The sequence below is a fragment of the Gavia stellata genome, chromosome 3 (assembly GCF_030936135.1).
Source record: "Gavia stellata isolate bGavSte3 chromosome 3, bGavSte3.hap2, whole genome shotgun sequence".
Taxonomy (NCBI): domain Eukaryota; kingdom Metazoa; phylum Chordata; class Aves; order Gaviiformes; family Gaviidae; genus Gavia; species Gavia stellata.
The window spans coordinates 42,898,697-42,917,913 of record NC_082596.1 but is presented as its reverse complement, the minus strand read 5'-3'; the positions used below and the strand labels follow the sequence as shown (position 1 = coordinate 42,917,913).

At 42.1% G+C, this 19,217-nt stretch overlaps 1 protein-coding gene across 2 annotated transcripts; it reads right to left on the bottom strand.

The window, feature by feature from the left end:
• Positions 1 to 400: 400 nt before the first annotated feature.
• On the bottom strand, positions 401 to 10,503 carry LOC104252580 (short chain dehydrogenase/reductase family 16C member 5). 2 transcript variants are annotated; one of them, XM_009821452.2, is made up of 6 exons: positions 10,180 to 10,503; positions 4,741 to 4,872; positions 3,635 to 3,734; positions 2,309 to 2,453; positions 1,596 to 1,721; positions 401 to 1,061 (listed from the first exon to the last, which is right to left on the bottom strand). In XM_009821452.2, exons 1-6 carry the CDS (start codon positions 10,498 to 10,500, stop codon positions 968 to 970), a joined length of 918 nt encoding a protein of 305 aa, XP_009819754.2. In that variant the 5' UTR covers positions 10,501 to 10,503; the 3' UTR covers positions 401 to 967. The 2 variants fall into 2 exon arrangements, with proteins under 2 accessions (XP_009819754.2, XP_059671279.1); XM_059815296.1 differs by lacking the exon at positions 4,741 to 4,872 and having other exon boundaries at positions 10,180 to 10,500.
• Positions 10,504 to 19,217: the final 8,714 nt, after the last annotated feature.

Below are 19,217 nucleotides of genomic sequence, written 5' to 3'. Positions count from 1 at the left end.
GCAACCTGCTGCCAAATTCAGAGAAGCAAAACATAATGCTGTTACTCAAGCTATGGCTGTAATGATCCCATTCACTCCAACCCTGATTATACGATGTAATACCTTTGCTTTTAGTAGTTCAGTGTCTTACTTGGCAAGATGTTTGATAGCCCACCTACACTGGTAGTCTTACGCTTCATATCTACACGTTTATTCTGCTTAGGAGAGGAAAATTTAACATTTTTCTTAAAATATTGCACTTAGAAGATACAAAGACTTCTACTGCAAAGCTGAAGTCACAGTATTAGTTTTTAAAATAAATCAGACAAAAAGTAGATTAGCAGCACAAATACATAATTTACATCTTTCCCCCTCCCCACCCTGATACCCATAGTCATCTGTGAGTCCTGAGATCACCACCTCCAAAAATTAATATATTTCATTTGTTTTGCACCAACACACCACATATTTTCATTTCACAAAACTTCCATTTGTATAAATTCAAATCTGTTGTTTCAGGAAACTCTTGAATCCCTCAGCTTACCAGGGAATGGCAAAAGCACCAGCAGTACAGCCCCTCCTCATGGTTCAGTGAATGGCAGCGAGACGTCAGGCCCACTAGAGGCTTTCCTGGCTCCCTGACAAATATGCCTGGTTTCTTTGTCCCTTCTCCCCCAAAAGTTGCCAATTATTAGTTTGCGATGCAGGATCATATTTAAGGCATTATAACAGACATAACCAAAGGAACTAATTTCAGTTAATCTATTTCCATAATGAGGTGAAAAGAAAACAGTTCACTGGATTAAAAAAAAAAGTTTGAGTGAAAGCTGTTGATTAAGAGCCAATTAAAAAGCAATTTCCTTAAAAATTGTTACTAATGAGAAGTGAGGCACCTTAAGTTCACAGCTGCTACAGAAGCAGACCTTTCCCACAACCACCTTTAAGAAGGTCCACTTTAGAGTTGCTGGTCTCTGAATTTTGCGCTTTTTCATTCCTTCTTTGCTCGACCTTTGAAGCTATCCATGACACTGAAGTTTCCAAAATAGTCCGCCAAGAGAACAGTTGCTTTCACTGGTAGGATACTGTAAGGTAGGAGAGTTGAAGAAGAAGAGGAAAAAAACCAAAACAGATATCAGAAAAGTTGTGCAGTTTTATCACAGAACTAGTTTTACCTGGCTAATACTGGCAAAGACAGTATACTCTCTAGAATAGAGTACCACTGGTCCTCTCAAAATATCCACTACACTCAGTTGGCAGCCTGAGTTATTAGACCAATTTCCCAACCTGGCTTGCTATAGAGTCAGAAGTGCCCTAATGCTGGGACAAGACATCAGATATGCAGTTCCTGAGGAGCAGGCCCAGTCTCTACAGCCCACAATAAAACTGCACCCCAATGGAGTCAGCGAGTCACAGTCAGACATTTCTGTCATTGTTCTGTGGTCCAAGAGTAGACCGAACCCCTAGAAACAAAAAAAAGAAAACTCCAGAAACGTGCAGAACTTAATGAAAATTCACACCAAGTAGTAGAAGCCTGGTTTGCACTTTTAGTCAAAAACATAGCTGAAACATCCCTGGACAGAAAAAAGAGAGAGGAAAAGGAGAAAGGCATAACTTACTTTTTCAAAGATAACATAAAATAAAGACTGCGTGGCATCAGCAGTATTTCTTGGTCCCGCCTAATAGCAGTGATTATCTTATCAGCCACATACTCCGGCTCCAGAGCGGGAAGCAGACTTGGCCACCTAGAAGAGAAGACATTTCTTACTATAATACAAATTGCTTTGGACTCACATTTTATTCAAAATAAGTTTCCATTTTGCAGTTATTCAACTAAAAGAAGAAATAAATACCACAAATCCTATGAACAACAGAACCTTCATTATGTTAGAGAGTGAGTGGCCATTGTTACTTTCCCTTTGTATGATCTTTCATAAGACAAATCCATATAGTCCTCATATTAAGGACACACTAGGCTTTTATTCGGCTCCTAAATTTGTCATTAAACAAGCATACTGAGCAAAGCTATGCCACTGATTTCAGGAGGTGAATGGGGGGTTAGAAACCAGAGAGGACAACTGGAGCATTCGGCTTCTGCAGAGGAAAGGACACAAATTACGTTTCACATTTAGCTTAAATGAATAGTAAAGTACCAAGGGCTTTGCCATTCGGGTTGCCCATTCACTGGATAGCACTGTTAACACCCATCTGAGGCACTAAAAAATAACACAAGCAGAGAACAGCCTAGCTCATGATTTTCCATAAAGGAAATAGGAGTACGTAACATACTAAACGTGCAAGTTGCATAAAAACCTCACAAGAGTTTACTCACTTGCTTCTACAGCCATCAAACATTCCTGTATTTATGAAGTAAGGACACACAATCGTGGTTTTAACACCACTCTTTCCCAGATCTCTCATCTCTAAATCAACTGACTCTGCAAAACCAACTGCTGCAAATTTACTTGCACAGTAATCTGTAAAATAAATAAAACATTAATTGCAGTTAAACATTTTAATTTACTAATTAACTTTACTTAACAGGTTCAGTGAGTCCTACCACTGAGCATGTACACAGGAGTGGTAACAGTTTTTGAAAGAGAACAGGGACAAAACTATGCTCTAGTAAGTAAAATAACTAGCCACAGGTGGGTTTGTTGTTTTTTTTTCAAGTATACAACAGCAGCACTATAGTATAGAAATGATATAGACACGGTACCTGCAGGAAATTACTGTCCGATAATAAAATACTTTACAACAGAGTAGGAACTGTTTTCAGGATGAGGTTACTAACAAAATTTGCCTTCGATGTGATTCGCTCCTTTACTTTCCCTCTCCTAAGTTAATTGTTGTTCTAGACGGGCAGACAGCAGGTTGCTGATCACATCCCTGTATCACCTTTCCACTCTCTTTTGAACAACAGCAAATGAAATTATCTTTTCATGCCAGACCTTATCTTTGAATCCCTGCACTGGCTTCTTATGCATCAAACTCAAGGTTTCAAGACTCTCTAACGTGGTTTCAACTTGAAACTTAATTTGTCTTTGTTATCACTGCCTTGAAGCTAGATTTCTTTTACTGCTGTGTCACCTTCTTTAATTTTCCTCCCCCCTTGCATACATTTTCCAGAAATGCCTTCTGAGTTTGCCCTAATGTCAACACTTTCTTTCCATCACTGTATGGGTCCTCTTGAATGAATGCCTGAGAGACAAAGAATGCAAAATGAGGTATCGCACTTCTGCCTCTGTACCACATCTAGGTTTTAGTAGCTCTTTGAGTTAAGGAAACCTGAATGGGACCCTGCTTAGCTTGAGAACATACTTGGGTGGCAGCGGGGGGAAGAGTGGCCTCTTCCCCACCAAATACCTGCAGGTTAACTTCAACAACATTGAATTTCTCAGTTTCCAAACTTCTATAGGTCTCCTAGATACTCTAACTGCCTTGGCAGAAAAACCTGTTTCACAGCACTGCTGAACGTCTGGAAAACTCTTTTGAAAGGAACGGTCTATTTAAGGTCAGCTGGTTTGAAAGTATGACCATTTGCTTTACCTATGTGCAAAGCCCCAGAAACTCAAAATTAGGATTTTTTTCATGGGTATTGATTGCAGAGTTTAAACCAAACTAATTGTCTAAATGAATATTAGCTTTAATACGCTACCTGAAAGACGATTGACTCCAGTCAGTCCCGCTGAGCTTGCAATACTAACCAAGTGTCCATGGTTAGAGGCAATCATTGCTGGGAGGAAGGCTTTGTAAGTCTGCAATGTAAGTCAGAGTTGCAATGAAACATTTTACGAAGTAAGCTACGTGCTATAATATTTTGAAGGTGTTGTTTAAAGAAATTCTCCCTACAGTTTAAGTAAGCTTCCCCACCTTCCATTATGGTGGGGGGGTAAGGGGGAAAGGAGTTTGTTGTTTGAACTTTAACCTTCAACTACTAAGCTGGGACATTCCACTACCACTTTCTCCTCAACACCAAAGACAGATGGTAACTTGCTGAAAGCTAAAGATACAGCTTCAGCTAGTTGTTAAGTTTCTTTCAGCCTAAAGCTCAGCACTGCAATGTTTCACATAGGAATTAAGCATTCACGGCAAATTTTGTGAAATGGCAAAAATTTGTATTTAATGTCTTGCTTCTATTAAATTAATTTAATCATTGTGATTAAATTTATTTATGAACAAACTGAAGCATGTTTTAATATCCTCTTTGCAATTCTTTATGATAGGAACACCATATAGATGATCTGCCTTCCCTGGAAGGAAGAAAAAGCACGTTAAGTTACTCATTTTGGACAAAAGCCCCACTTATTAAGAGCATTATCTGAACATGTGGTATTTCTTACTGAAAGTATCATAACCAGAAACCAACTACAACACTGACAGAATTGAACACCTCTCTATTACTAAAGCAGCAACTTTTAGGGTGGGCCTGCTTCATGTCAATTAATATTGAGGGATTATAACATATGACTAGCTTCAGAATTTAGCAGATGGTAAACTTCAGTTCTTAAGAGCATTTCTAAATACGAAGCAGTTTTGCTTCCTCCTAGCCACCCCAGAAGTTCCCAAAGGATCCATTCTTCCACCCTTTTTTTATTTTACAGACTCCCAGGCATAGAGAGTAATTTCTTGTATCATTTCTGACTGAACTTACAAGGAGCTATATATCCTTGCATATTTTCCTCAATTCCAAATGGCAAAATCAACACTGAAAACATGTTAAAAGGACCTTTTAGTATGTATATGCAAAAGTACAGGTATTACCCAGAAATGTGCCATTATGTTAACTTCCATGGTTTTTTCCACAAGTGAATCTGGAGAATCAATAAAACTCTTCCCAGTTACAACACCAGCGTTGTTGACTAGAATGCTAACGTCGCCAACTTCTTTTTTAACCTAAAATAAAAAGCCTCAAGATATTACGCAATAAATACAAAACATGCTTTCCAAATTTTATATATGAAAACATAAGAAATAGAAATATTGCACATTTCAACTAGGTTGAACTTATTATGCTCATTATGGATCCAAACGCCTCAGGATCTTGCACATTCTCACCTGATGCCTTTTTAGAGCTGAGTTTACAACTGGACTTCCTTTGGAGGTGTGGAGCCCAACAGCTCCACACAGGCTTCTGCTTTCAGCACCTCCGGTTCTTACTGCAACTGTTCCAGGTAAGTCTCTATTACAGATAGCTTAACTAACACAGCAACTGTTTTGCTACTGTAAACCCATCTTAAAACCAATGAGCAATTCTGTTTTCTATGCCATGAGTCGAGGCACAGTACATAGATCCTCAGGTGAGTTCACCAGAATCAGGTACATCAAATCTATGTGAGGGTTGCAGTATCTAAACATTTACTTGTGAGGTTCTTCGCATTATATGCAAGTTCTCTTGTGTTTTCCACAGAGCAACTTGAGCACAAGGGATATGCTGCCATATGACTTGAAGGCTGAAGCCAGCCTGCACAGTAGTTGAGTCTTTTGATGAGCAGAAGGAAAATTGGATTTCCTGTTGACAGTGTTAATTGCCTGCACCCCAACAGTCCAGGGATTCATCTTTCCCACTGCACAGGGCAGCAGCTACTTAGTAGTATCTTAATATTTCAAGATTCTTCATGCTGTTTTCCACATGTTCCACTTCTGATTGTGATTGTTAAACACTGACATGCATTACATAGTAGTTTTTCCACTAGTGGTGGCTTTACTTGCCTTCCACAGCACACAGACTAAACCAGACTTCCCTACAGCTTTCTGGCCTCAGTGTGTTGGAATAAGAATGGGCAAATGGTCACTTTTGATAAGAAGTATTCCGCAGAGGCAGTGAGAAAGACCACCTGTAAAATTAATTTCCTCCTTACAACCTTTTTATTTATTCAAGTATCTTGACTACTTCAAGCAACTTTACAGGTCAGGAACTTAAGAACTTATCTTACCAAACAAAAAGGTTTTTTTTTTTTTTTTACAAGTTTATTTCTCATTAAGATAGCCTGAAAGAACACCATGTCTCCATGATATTAGCCCTCAGGGCAACAGAAGAAATGAGAAAACTGTAGAAAGGGTAGCAATTTGTTATGAAAATTAAACAAAAGCTGTAGGGTTCTGAATAAAGGAAGATTTTGGGACATATGCATTCACAGAAGGCAAAAAGCCTTATGTACCATGAGTCTCAGAAGCTCATAAGCTTGTTTCTAGTGTATCTGCTTCCATTCTAACACTGTACCAGAATCCTTATAAGATGGTTCCTGAAAATAAGTTGGCTAAAGAATAATATCTACACATTTAGTTCAGTAAGAGGAAGTATAGTTCTCATTTTAGCTCCAGACCGAGAACATTCATGAACAGACTCACTTGAGGGAACAACTATAGGCCAGCTGATATCAAGATATTGTGCCAGCTCCCAAAAGGGAAATGAAAATATGTAATGCAGTATTTGAAGTACAGTTCATTAATCTGAGCTATCTGAGAAAAAGGACTGCTCTCTACATTGTTTAATCTGTGATTTCCAGACCAGGTGCTAAACATGTGCTGATCAGTAGCTTTGGGAAACCATATTGGTTTTATGCCATCTTGCCATACAGTTGCAGATCACAGAGCCTCATTTCTTAATGGCGTTTCCTTTGCTAGGTGCCTGTAGTGACTGAAGAAAGCAGAAGCAGATCAGGTAGGCTAGCCTGTATAACAGTAAAGAATAATTTATCACCTATCCTTTATGCTAGCTTAACTTCCACATCTTCCTTCAACTTTTTCCAATCTTGTCCGTGTTTGTTAACTAAGTAAGGGTTGAAAAAACAGAAAGCAGCCTTGGTAGGATTATACAGAACAGCTTTTATAATAGATTGATCAGCCAGAGCCCCTCTCCACCTTGGTCATTTCTCACACATTCTTGTCTGTCTATTCCCCTCTCAAAAAGTTGTCATGTAACAATTTAAATATTTCTGAAGCAGCGCCACATGATCTCCATAGACAGCCTTAGACAAGTTGTTCTAGTCACCAACATGAGTATGTACCCCTCATCACAAGTTAAAAATAGTATGCAGAGACATAAATGTAATCATTAGTAAATGATGCTTTAATACTCGTGTCTGCTGATCTAGCAATCCTGAAAGCCCGGACCAGTGCCTCAAACCTACCCCTTGGGACAAATAACAAATACCTGAATAAGTGGTCATGCTTCTTTTGTGTGAAGAAAAGACAGAGATGGGGGATGTGGTACATACAGTTTATAACTTGGTGATTGGGGCATTCAGGTTAGATGGGAGAAGAGAAATAAGAACAGAACCTTGATCATCCCATTTCTAACTAGCAGCAAAAACCTGAACAACCTCTTCCTGTACCACTTGTCTCTACTCTGTCTTCCAAAGTATATTCACACTTTGGATGGAATTCAAAGCAGATTCAAGTGTCTTCTTGCAACCCAGACAAATAATTCCAGCTTTACAACACCTCTGTTCATGCTGCTTCCCTACTAACTAGATGTGGCAGCTCTTTCCTCAGCAAATTGGCTATTTTAATTCCCTTCTCTCAGCTCTCCCCTGTGCAAGACACTCAGCCCAGGCTTCCACGCTCTGCTTTGAGGCCAAGTACAGAAGACCTTTACCAAGCCTTTTCCCTAGCTATTAAGGGCAGAGGGGTGAGGGGGGTGGGAGGGTGGTGTGGAGTGAGGGATAACGTCAACTTTCCAGAGCTCCAAACCTCTCCATTTGTGCAGTGCAGGAAAGTATGTTCCAGGTGTTTGTTTTAGGCCTAGGTAAGGCAAGCATTATGCAAACAGCTGATCAGGTTAAACATCTTTTTCAGGTATAAACACTATTTCCTGTTTGTTTCTGCATTTATATTTATGCTTTTACACTGAAGTTTAGTAGTGAGCAATTACCTCTGTTCCCAAAGTGTCTACTTCCCAAGAACCACGAACCCCTCCATAACTGCCTACAAGAGGCAGAAGAAAGCACTGAATGTTTTATAGGCAGCATGAAATACCACCAGGAAATGTGCTTTTACCACTGCTCCTCTGCACAGGAAAGAGCATTCTCAGAAAAGTGTAAAACTGGCTGCAGATGGTCATCTAGGCTAACAAGCAAGGAAAACAGCGTATAAGCAAAAAAGTACCATGCAAGAGAGATCCTGGAAGTAAATGTGAGGCCAGATGCAATTTTGCAACATGATAATGAGGAAAAGGCTTCTGTTCCCTCACAAGTAGGGGGATCAAAACCTACTTCCCTCTTTCAAAGCCCTCAATTTTTAAAGTTTAGCTGAACTCGAGGGAGGGAGGGAGGGGTAGGTCAGAGAAGGCCACATTCCTTTCGGGGTTGGGTACTTCTGGAACAGGGACATTAGAAATAATTTTAAGCTATAACTCTTGACAGCCAAAAGCTGTCCTTCATCCTGTTGGTGCAGGAAAGGAACAAGGACACCACACATGCAGGGCTTTTTGGTTTTCTTCCTACTGAAGTGACTTTTTCCTCGTCTCTCTCTGTGTGGCTGATGAAGTACCAGAAGCAGGTATTTAAGGTTCACATACATTTCATTTTGGCTTTGAGATTGTTTTACTGGGCACAAAGTTTTCAACCATATCCTGCCCTGTCTGCATGAATTTAGTTTGCTATAGTCTTGCAAAACTCCAAGTCACTGCATGAAGCTGAATCACCGGGGAGGGGGGGAAACAAAACCTGGAACCATGCTGCCTCACCTTGCAAAGGCTGATGCTGCACACTATGAGCCAAAGTCTACTATACCACATTAAGTAAACGGTGGCATCAAGCACTAATACTAAAGTCTTTTTGTCACTAATAAGATGGAAAAGTTGTCAGCATAGTTCTACATCAGTTGTTAGCAGGACATGATGTTTCTGAAATAACAGTAATAGAGTATTTTCTTCTATGTGGATCAGCAGGAGGATTATTAGCAGATCAGCTGTTAATGAACTGCTAACAGAAGATTGTAAGCGAGGAATCATGCACAGAGACCCTCTTACCACTTCTTCACTCCTGCCTACCTCTGTTTTTATCACCCTTAATCTGTGTCACACACATGTCTACACCCTCTTCTCCTTTTTACATTTGGCCAGAAAGGCTCTGCTACTGCTTTTCTCCATGGGACTGAAGTGCTAGCCCTTGAGTCCTCAAAACTGAAGGTTAGTTTCCATCTTCATTCCAGTGTCCTTCACACTACAGTCCTCCCTCCTCCTCCACTCCTCCCAGTTCAGCTGGAAGCACAGTTACAGGCCTGTGGTGAGACACGTGCAACTGCTCTGCGTGGACGGCAGATATGCAACTCAGCTGGCATAATGGAGCTGCAAAGGGGACCAAGGGTGTTCAGCATTACCAGAATACAAAACCAATCGTACCGGCCTCTAACAAGCTTCAAGTCATGCACAAGGTTCACTTATCAGAAAGTTTGTTTAGTCATTTTTGCACAGACAGAATAAAGCAGAAGTCTATAGCTTCTTAAATGGCATCAAAAGAGGTACAGTATTTCAGCCAACAGATGTTCCTGAAGACAGCTGAACTTTTTTTATTTTAAAAAAATTCACCCTCAGGCAAACACTCACTGTGGAAACTTTCTAGTCCAACAGTTAAGTTTAGAAACATTTTAAGCAAATGAGAACAGGTTGTTATAATGGAAACTGTTAAGCAATTTTAGCTTTTGGCAATTCTACTAGTCTGCCTAAAATATCTAACCACATGCTATATTTACAAAGCTCTTCAGAAAGGAAAGTAAGAAATATTTAAGACTTCAAGATACATTTATTAATTCTGATAAAGCGAGTCTGCAAAAAAGCTATTCACAGCCATGGAATTATTTGTAAAAAGGATTAACTGCTTAGGCAATTTTCAATGTATGGTCTTTAGGGTTTACTTTTGTTAAAAGGCTGCCAGAACTTGAAATACTGCTTTAGCTTCAATAAATTGATTTTCTGCACTTTACCAGTAAGTGCTTGCTCCATAATTGAATAGATCAGAAACTACCCAGTTGAAATTAGCTACTGAAAAAGAGAGCCAGTTCTTTTTATTTTTAAAGGAACAGAGGTACACAAATCAACTCTGAAAACCAGTATTCTTGAAATAGGTAGCATGCACAATACATTCTGAATGAATTGACTTTCATATCTTGCTTTGAAGTCACTAAAACTTATCATAGATCATACACACATGCATGCACTCATCTTAGAAAAGCATCAAAGCCACAAATAAGATACTTTACCTGATCAGCTACTCTGTAGATGTCCTGCCTTTTGCTACAGTCACAGATGTAACAGTGTACTCTCATTGCTCCATTTTCTCTGGCCAGTCTACTTGTCTCCTTGAGCCCCTCTTGATTAATGTCCCAGAGAACTACTGTGGCTCCAAGGCTGGCAAACTTTAAAGATAAGAGTCTTCCAATGCCACTTCCCGCTCCTGTTATTAATACGATTTCACCACTAACATTCTTCTTCCGTTTAGGCACAACTGAGAATACTAGCGACTCCAGCAAGTAATAAACGAGAAGTCCGATGACTTTGAACGTTTCCAGGAAGAAGTTCATCTTGAGGCTATTTCTTCAGATACCTGATATACCAGATAGAATAAATCATAAAGAGAGACAATGCAAAACATCAATATTTCAAAATTGAAAAGTATTTTCAGATCCATTCTAAATATTTTCTCTAGCCTGCTTCTGAGCATTGTTTCAAAAAAAATATATAGGCTTACGTCTCCACATTGGACCCATTTGTTCTGTTTCTGTATCACCTCCAGGTTGCTCCTACTCTCCTCCAGAACGCAGCACACAATTGATTTACCATTTGGCAGAGGCAGGAAACACCTGCCCTCATCTGCTTTAGAAATTCCCCACCCCTCACATCACAGGTTTCCATCTCTGCTCTGACAGAACATGACATGCTCAACATCCATCTCTGCTCTGACAGACTCAAAAACATGATAGTTACCCCTTGAGCATCTTAAGTAGAAGTGCATGGCAATTACAAATCAAAACTTATGACTTGATCAAATTACTTCAGTGCTCATAAACTAGGACTTTAGGTCAGGAAAAATTCTCATTTTAGGACCACAACTTTTTTGCTTTGTAGGCATTCTTTGTCATCAAGAAATCATATGCAGACCAAGTCTCAAGCCTGCTGAAAAACTGCCAGAATAGGGAGCTTCAGAATACCAATACGCTTATAAAGCTCTGAAACACCAGGTAAATTACTGGCTGTCACTACTAGCTTTTCAACTACCAGTACTACCATTATTGAGGAGAGCCTGCTTTTGCAATTGAACAGAGTGTTTTGTTTAGGAATGCATTGCAAAGCTGTTGACTTTCTTCTCTTCACCTCCCTGCATTAAGCAAATGTCATGGGCTTGAATCATACTATCTCAGGTATGCATTTAACTTCATAGTCTGTACTCATCACAGTAATGCTGACACCAAGCAGGCATTTAAGTCCTTGAAAGAATGCTATTTATTTCCCAGTATACGAATGCTACGCAAGAAATGCACCCTTGGTCAAAGCAGGTTTTCATCTGTGACTAAGGTGTGTAGGATTAGTATTATTCTTCTCAGCTAAAGGTAGAGCACACTGGTACTTACACTTCAACCTTTAGCACTACATGCCCAGTTTGATCACCTCTCTTAGTTAACATTGCTATCTATGTGTATAGGTAATCACGTCTGACAAGTGCCAAGAGATAAGTTACTTAGATCTCTGCTACTCTAAACAAAGTTCATGAAATTTAACACGTGGACATACACGTGTTATCACGAGTTTTGGTTTTGTACATGGGAAACAAGGCCAGTCCTGCAAAGACTGCTAGAACTGAGCAAGGTGTGTCAGAAAGTTTTCTGGCAGAAACATTAGGACATCTTAAAACTATTCTGATAACAGAAAAACATTCATCAAAAACATAGTGGGCAGGGAAACAAGTTGTTCTTTCTGAAAAAGAAGAATCACAGGGTGAATGCTTTCTGTTCTTCATTCCCTTTAAAATGGGACAAAATGTTTACAGAGGTTCTGGCACAGATGAAAGGCAGTAGTAACACCAGGAAGAAATAGAAGAAATATCAAAAAAGCACAGGAACATTTCTCTAGAGTCAATATTGACATCTCCTGTAGTAGGCTCTAATAGCTATAGAGCTACTGCAGGTATAAGCAAAACCAGAGTCACAGGGGAAAAGTGTTATTAAGTTTCATGTACATCAAAAAGCCAGCAAGTTTTTGGAAACACAAGTTCTTTGCTGGGTCTAAAACAGAAGCAGCAAATCTTTAAAATAAACACTGTTGCTGAATTTAACTTAATGCACTTGATGTAACATCCTCCATTTGCATGAAAGGAGATTGGTATCTCTGGAGTAGATAAGGATGTTACAGTTAATTCCTATGGAAAAACAAGAGAGGCAATTGCCTTCAAAGTGTAATACACAATTTGACCTAAACCCACTTTAGAACTTATGCCAGTGATCTATTAATCGCATATTAGGATTGCATAGGACAGAGGCACGTTAGATCTTAGAGAAGTACTGACTTTCTCTTAGAGATGTAGTTGTTTTAAGCATAAAGACTGCAGAAGACTTCCTGTTAGAACACCAACTCCGCATCCTTCAATGAGACTCCTAGTTTCCACTGACAGTCTCACCTAACCCAGCTTTGACTGGGCCAAGAGCCCTCCATTCTCACTGCTTCACTGCATTAGTACTGCTAATTACCAATTGCTACCATAAACAAGCATATCCATTCAGACAATTAAATTAGCCAACACACTTGGCTGATTTTGGCTCCTCAACTGAAGTGAGCAGGGATCTGTTTACAGGCGAATTAGCCAAGGGCACCTTTGGCACACGTGAGATCTCAGATCCCTTCCGATGCCGTGTATTGTTTTTTAATATGTCTACATCCACACAGACATAAGCATGGAGGGCTTTTATACTGTAGTGAAGTATCAAAGATTTTACAATGGCTTATCAGACAGCTTTCTTTTGAAGTGCAGACAGCTTTGCCAGCACAGACTCGTAGGTACATGTGCCAATGCTCATAACGAGCGGCTCCTGCAGACTCAGTGCTCACAAAACACAGGGACAGAACTGAGGCGGGCATCTGAACCGCAAAACACCTCTGCTAGCCGAAGACATTAAAGGCTGATTGCACAATCACCTGAGCAGAGGTTGGCAAGCGTGAATTTGCTCACTGCACCTGGAGGGTTGTGACCCCCAAAAACATAGTGGGCCTGTAACCAAGGCAGTCCAAGGACTGAGGTATAGCAATACCTTCCTCACCACCTGGAAGGCGCCGGACCACCTTACTCTCACTTGGCACACGTCGCCTGCTAACCCAATTAGCAGCATAAAAAGAACCCTCACGGGCAGTTTTCAGCTGCAGCGAGCGGCTCACCGCCCTCTCTCACACCCGCCGCGGCCACCGCGCCCCCCCCCGCCGCGCCCCGGGAGCGGGACCTGCCCTCGCAGGGGCGGGAGGAGACGGTGGGCACCGGCCGGAGGCCGGAAACACGGCTCCCCCGCCGAGCGGCCGCGCACCCCGTCCCGTCCCTCAGCGCACGCCCAACCCACGACGCCCCCAGCACCGGGACCCCCGCGGCCGTGGGTACCTCCGCCTGCCGGGCTGAGGGACAGAGAGCGCACCGCCGCCTGCCCGGCGCGGTGCAGCGGCTGACGGCTCCGGGGCGGATGAAAGAGAGCAGGCCGAGAGGAGCAGAGACGGCAGCAGGGTGGGGCGGCCCTGCCTTTATGCCGGCAGCCCGCCCCGGCGCGGGGCTGACCGGATGCCCGGGGGCGGGGCGGAAGGGCTCCGCGCTCCGCGGCGGCAGTAGGCGGGCGGGGACGGCGGCGGCGCTGCCCGCGGTCCGCCCGGGGCTGCCGGCCGGCGGGGGGAGGTGGGGCTGCCCTCTGTGCCGGGCTGGGGCAGGCGGCAGGGAGCTGCGGGGCCGCTGCCGGGAAGGAGAGCTGCGGCCCGGGGGGTCGGTGAGGGCGCTCGGCCCCCTCCCTTAGCTCCTCGCTGAGGCCGGGGGTAGGGCGAAGGGCTCGAAGGACGGAGCAGCTGGTGGGGCGGGGGGTCTCGGGGCAGCTCCCCTTCCCCGCCCCCTAGTTTGCTTCTAAAAAAACCCCTGTATTTATTATGTGCTTTTGATTTTTGTGAGGGAAGAAATAACATCTGTTGGAGAGGTGATCGACTGGGAGAAGGTGGATTCCGTGCGGCTGGTCTAGGCCTGTGTTGTAGGGCTGATGCCGGAATTAGCCTCGGTGGGCTGTGGGGGGAGCAGGGAAACGGGTGTGGCTGGGGGAGAGGGGGGCGCCGAATTTGGCTTTGGAGGACGTTTGGAGAAACCTGTCGGGCAGTATTGGGCTTCAGGATGTGTCGGATTTAGGGGAAGCCAGTGTGAAGACGTCACTACATTTGGGGTGGTGGTCGCTCCGTGTAAAGAGACCTGCACCTGAGGGTACGCTTGGATGCGAAGAGATTGCCTGGCCCGTAGGGCCAAACCCCGCGAGAAGCCATGCTGCACGGAGAGGGTTTCACCAGGGTGAACGTGGCCTTTCCGGGGTGGTGTCCTCTCAAGGGAATGAACAAGACTTGAGCTTGTGAAATCTGTTCTAGCAGTAGGCAGGATACAGGACAGAAATGAAAACGTAAGAATAGAGTGAAATGCTCTGTAGATACTTTATTCCCTTAGACCAGCATTGCTTTGGAGGGTGTTTTTCACCTTATGCTCATCCTTAGGCAGCAGAACTCTGATACTGAAAAATGCTAAATATTCACAACTTCAAAGAATGTCCATATGAGGAGAAGATGCCTAGTACCACCAGAAAAAATGTGGCTGAAGATATTTCCTTGGCACTGAGATCCTTGATATGCCTTCTTTCCAGGTTGGTGTGTTTGTGTTGCTGTTAGACTTGTGGAGAAGGGAGAGAACACAACTTCCTGAATGTTATTTTCATCTGATGAATTAAGCAAACGCTCATGAAATACTACATTTAATATACAGCATAATAAAGAATATGAAACAGCAATTCATAATGTAAGTTTCTTTAGGCAGCTTTAGAAATCTGCCATTTGATCCAGTAATCTCCAAAGAAATTTTGAGAACTCCCTGTGCACAAACACTTTCAAGGAGAAAGGATGGAGAGAACACTTGCAGTACATACCGGTGAGGGGACAGGTTGCTTTACTTGCTTGCTTGCCTTGGAACAAATGGCTCCCCATAGTCAAAAAGAGCAGGGGTTTGAAAGGTGCTGTGCTGTTTAAAGAAATACTTTTCTTGCTTCCCCTGCACATTCTATTTAAAGTATTGCTGAAAGAGGTCAAAAGGTCTTTTCTTTCAGGTATGCAGTTTTGGGTCAGAGTCTAGGCTCTTGGCTATAGACTGCTGCGCCCTCAAGAGCTATTCACAGAAGAGGAATTAACTAATTAATTATTCAGTTAGAAATTAATTAGTTAGAAATTAATTAGAATAGTTTAGTGGGAGTTAATGTCTTATTGTATTAATACAGTAAATCCAGGAGGCTGATGATAGCTACACAGTGACACTGATGGAATTTGGGTTTGGCTGCTGCTTTCTTTTTGTGGATTGTACTGTTTACAGCGGCTCGCTTAAAACAAGCAAGTGTAAAAAACCCATTCATTTAATTTTCAAAAGAGGTTTAAATAAAATGTGGGGTTTGTAGTAATACTTGGAAATTAATAATGTTTAACATTGAGAATGACCTTATGACCAGAGTTGGAGGCTAGAAGGTGGGAGACCTGGCTCCTTTCTCCACCTTGTACAAAGATTTCTTGCAAGTAATAAACTCGCTGAATAAAACTTGCTGAAAAAAAACTCGCTAAATGTCTTGAGTTTACTTGTCTGTATCATGAAAGGCTAAAATTAGCCTTAAAGTAAAGATAACGCTTTTAAGACAGTCAGAGTGTCTTCCACAGTCTGTGGTCAGAGAAGACCCAAATGGAATCGTTACTCTTGATTCAAGTTCAGAAGTGGAACTACCCAAATTTGTATTAGATGAGGATGTCTCCCTCTTGCCACACATTATTTTTGGACCAATTTGTGAGTGCTGGCAAAATCCCAGGAGTGCAGAACTGGGACGGGTGTTGTTTGTGTGTTTTGTGTAACTTTGTGCTGGATGTTTTCAAAGGAACCCAAAGTCATTCAAGTCATAAGAACAAGTTTGAGGAACTTTGTAAGTGCTCTCACTTTCGCTTGTCTGTAGTACTTGTGCTATGTAAGTGTACTGCTAGTCTGAAGCCATTTTTTACTGAGGGCTGTACTGTATTTTGGTCTGCCTTAATTTCCAGAAAGCTCTTGGCATTTGTTGTCGGGTAGGTATTGGCACCTCTAGTGGAACAGTGTAACCAGTAGCACACTAAATTGCTATTCATGCTTCCTGTGAATCTGTGGTAGATTCTTCATTACATTGGCCTGAGTTCACCACCATTTAATCTTGATTATGGATGTGCCACAACAAATGAGGATAAAGCAAATAGAGAGTAGGGGTTGGTCTAAGCTGGATAAATGCAACCGCGTGGTGAGTAGAATACTCATCCGCACTTTAGAATAGTAAAAAACAACAACAGCCTGGCTTGCTGTTGGAGCCATATTCTCTTAAAAGTGTTCTCTTTTATTTTTTTTTTAATTTCTATCAGAGCACTCAAAATATGATAACTATTTTGATATTAAAGCATTAATTACTCCCCACCTACCCCAGCTGCTGAAGTAGAATAGTGTAATATGCTTGTAAACAGTCTGATCTTTCTGCTTTCTTTTATCTGGCAAGAAGTAGCAAAGAAAGTACAGGTGATACCACTGGTGCTTGTGTACTGTGATTCATTCTATACGTCAACTGTGAAACTTGTAGAATCCTAATAAATTTCCAGTGGCAGTGCCAGCTGCTTTAGCAATTGCAGGTACATCATTGCAATTGCAGCATACAGAAACTTGTCTTTAGTCACGTGTTGCAACTACCCAGGGAGGAGTGGGTCTTAGTTTGAAAACTACTGCCTTGCTAATAGAAGTCAAATGTCTCCTGTGTTGCCTGTGAAGGAAGTAGGGCAAACACCACTTAGCCAGAATTCTTCAAAATTGAGTTTTTCTTCTTATTCCAGCAAAAGAAAGACAGCTGGGGCAAAGGAGATTCCAGTCAAAAGGAAGGCTCATCATCCTGAGTGCTCAGGAGACTCAGAAGATTGAGTTGCATTCTGAATTTTCATTTACCATATGCATTTCCTTTGAGTCATATTTACCCTCTATCAGGAGTTTATTGAATTCTAGTTCCCTCTGTCAGCAGATTGAAAATGCAGGAATTGGAAGTGACAAACTATTACCCACTGGTGCCCCATTCACTATGTCTGGGAAGAGCACCAAGTCCTGTTTAGTGAGGGTGAGGAGGTGAGATGTGCTCCACTAACATCTTCTGTTCAAGGTATTTATTACCTGCACAGCAAATACAACCAGCAGCTTGGTGCACTGCATAACATGCTTCTATCCCTTGCAAATCAAATTAAGAAAGGGCCAAATCCTGATCGGAGGAGGAACATGCCAGCAGTAAGTATCATCATGACTTAGCCATTGGATGCCCAGATCCCAGAATTCACAGCCTGTTAAGCTACTGTGTTAGCAGTATGATGGCTGATGTCAGGACCTGTCACTTTGTCTTTCATTCCCTGAGCATTTTACTGCAGTGTGGTGAACCTGATCAGAACTGATGAGTAAAACCCTGCAAGAAAATATCTGGGGTTTGTTTTTCGTCTGCGCCAGCTCTGTGATCAAATTTACTGTGTGCCCACATAGTGCAGAGGATTGTGTGGGAATGGGAGTGAAAGCCTGCAAAACAAGACTAACTTAATTGGAGCTTGCATGGGACATGGAAGTGTGGCATGGGCAGAATCGTCTAACCTTGGCAACAGGTAGCATTATAGACAGGGTTGTGCCTGAAATTATGTTATTTACCCAGACAGGAATGCCTGTTATGTTAGGCCTCTAATGCCAAAGTCCAATTATTCCTCGTGGATGTAGGTGGCTACATCAGCTCTTACGAGTAACTGGTGTTTGCTGATGGTAAAAGTGGTGTATGCCCCTCAGTCATGGAAATGTGTGCCAGTCTCTGTTACAGTAGGGTTATGGTGACGTGAAGGACTTAAAACCACATTTTCCACCTCCCAGGGGGACATGTCAAGTACCTGGTTATAACTTCTTTGTCAGAGCTGCAGAGCTTCGAGTCATGATGGACAAGAGGGTACAGCATAGGTATCTGGCCTTGTCAATACCTTCCTTCACCTTGCAGTATAAAAGTGGATGACAGCATCATCATCACTGCTTTGAAGTGACGTTTGACAAGGGTGCTGAACTTTATTGAACTCCCTTCAATGGGGATGGAATTGGCACACTCCGATCCCCTCTGGATACTCAGGTGCAGAACTGTTCAGTCTATTGATCATAAACATGCTTTGGCAGGAACTTGCTGGCCGTGGCAGCTGAGGGCTTGCTTAGGTAAGCAAGCAGCACTGGCTGAGCTCTCGTCTGCCTCCAGAGCCGACCCACTTTATTCCGAACAGTGAGATGAATGAAGGAAAAGGTGCAAGTAATTCTAGTGTGATACTGGAACGACTAGATTCAAAGCATATCCTCAAATATTGAGTCTGCATCCAAGTGGTGTTATAAATCAGGGCCTCATCTAGCACCGTCATGTTTTCTGATCCTTTCACTAGGTTTTTATTTTCAAATGCCCAAGCTATAACTTTGATGTGCAGCAAACACAGATAATCAGTAGCCTGACATAGTCAGCTGCGAAGAGATTGCTGCTATGTAGCTCTTTGCTCACTGTTTTTGCATGCTCCCCTATGTGCCCGTGGTATATATTCCTCATAGTAGCTCTACTTTTAAGAGAACCTGCCTGTACTGCAGGAGGAAGTGGCCCACAAGAGATTTATCTCCTTTCTCCATGAAAAAAAATATATTTGTGAGTTGTTACTTGGTGAGTTTGGGCTAAAACATCATTTACAATAATATAATCCTCACTGAATAGTAAACAGAGTGAGGCAGCTTCCTACCATTTGGGACTTGGAAAAATTTCTTCCTAATAAAGAGTAATGCAAGGTTTCTGACATGGAAAAATTAGACACACAGCAGGGAAGCAAAACTAGCAAAAGAGATCCAGGGTCTGTAGTGATGTTTAGGAAATGAGGCAGCAAGGCTGATGGCCAGCTAACAGTAAGAAAAGTTAGCAAGGTTTTAATTAATTGAGTGTATATGAAAGCAGTG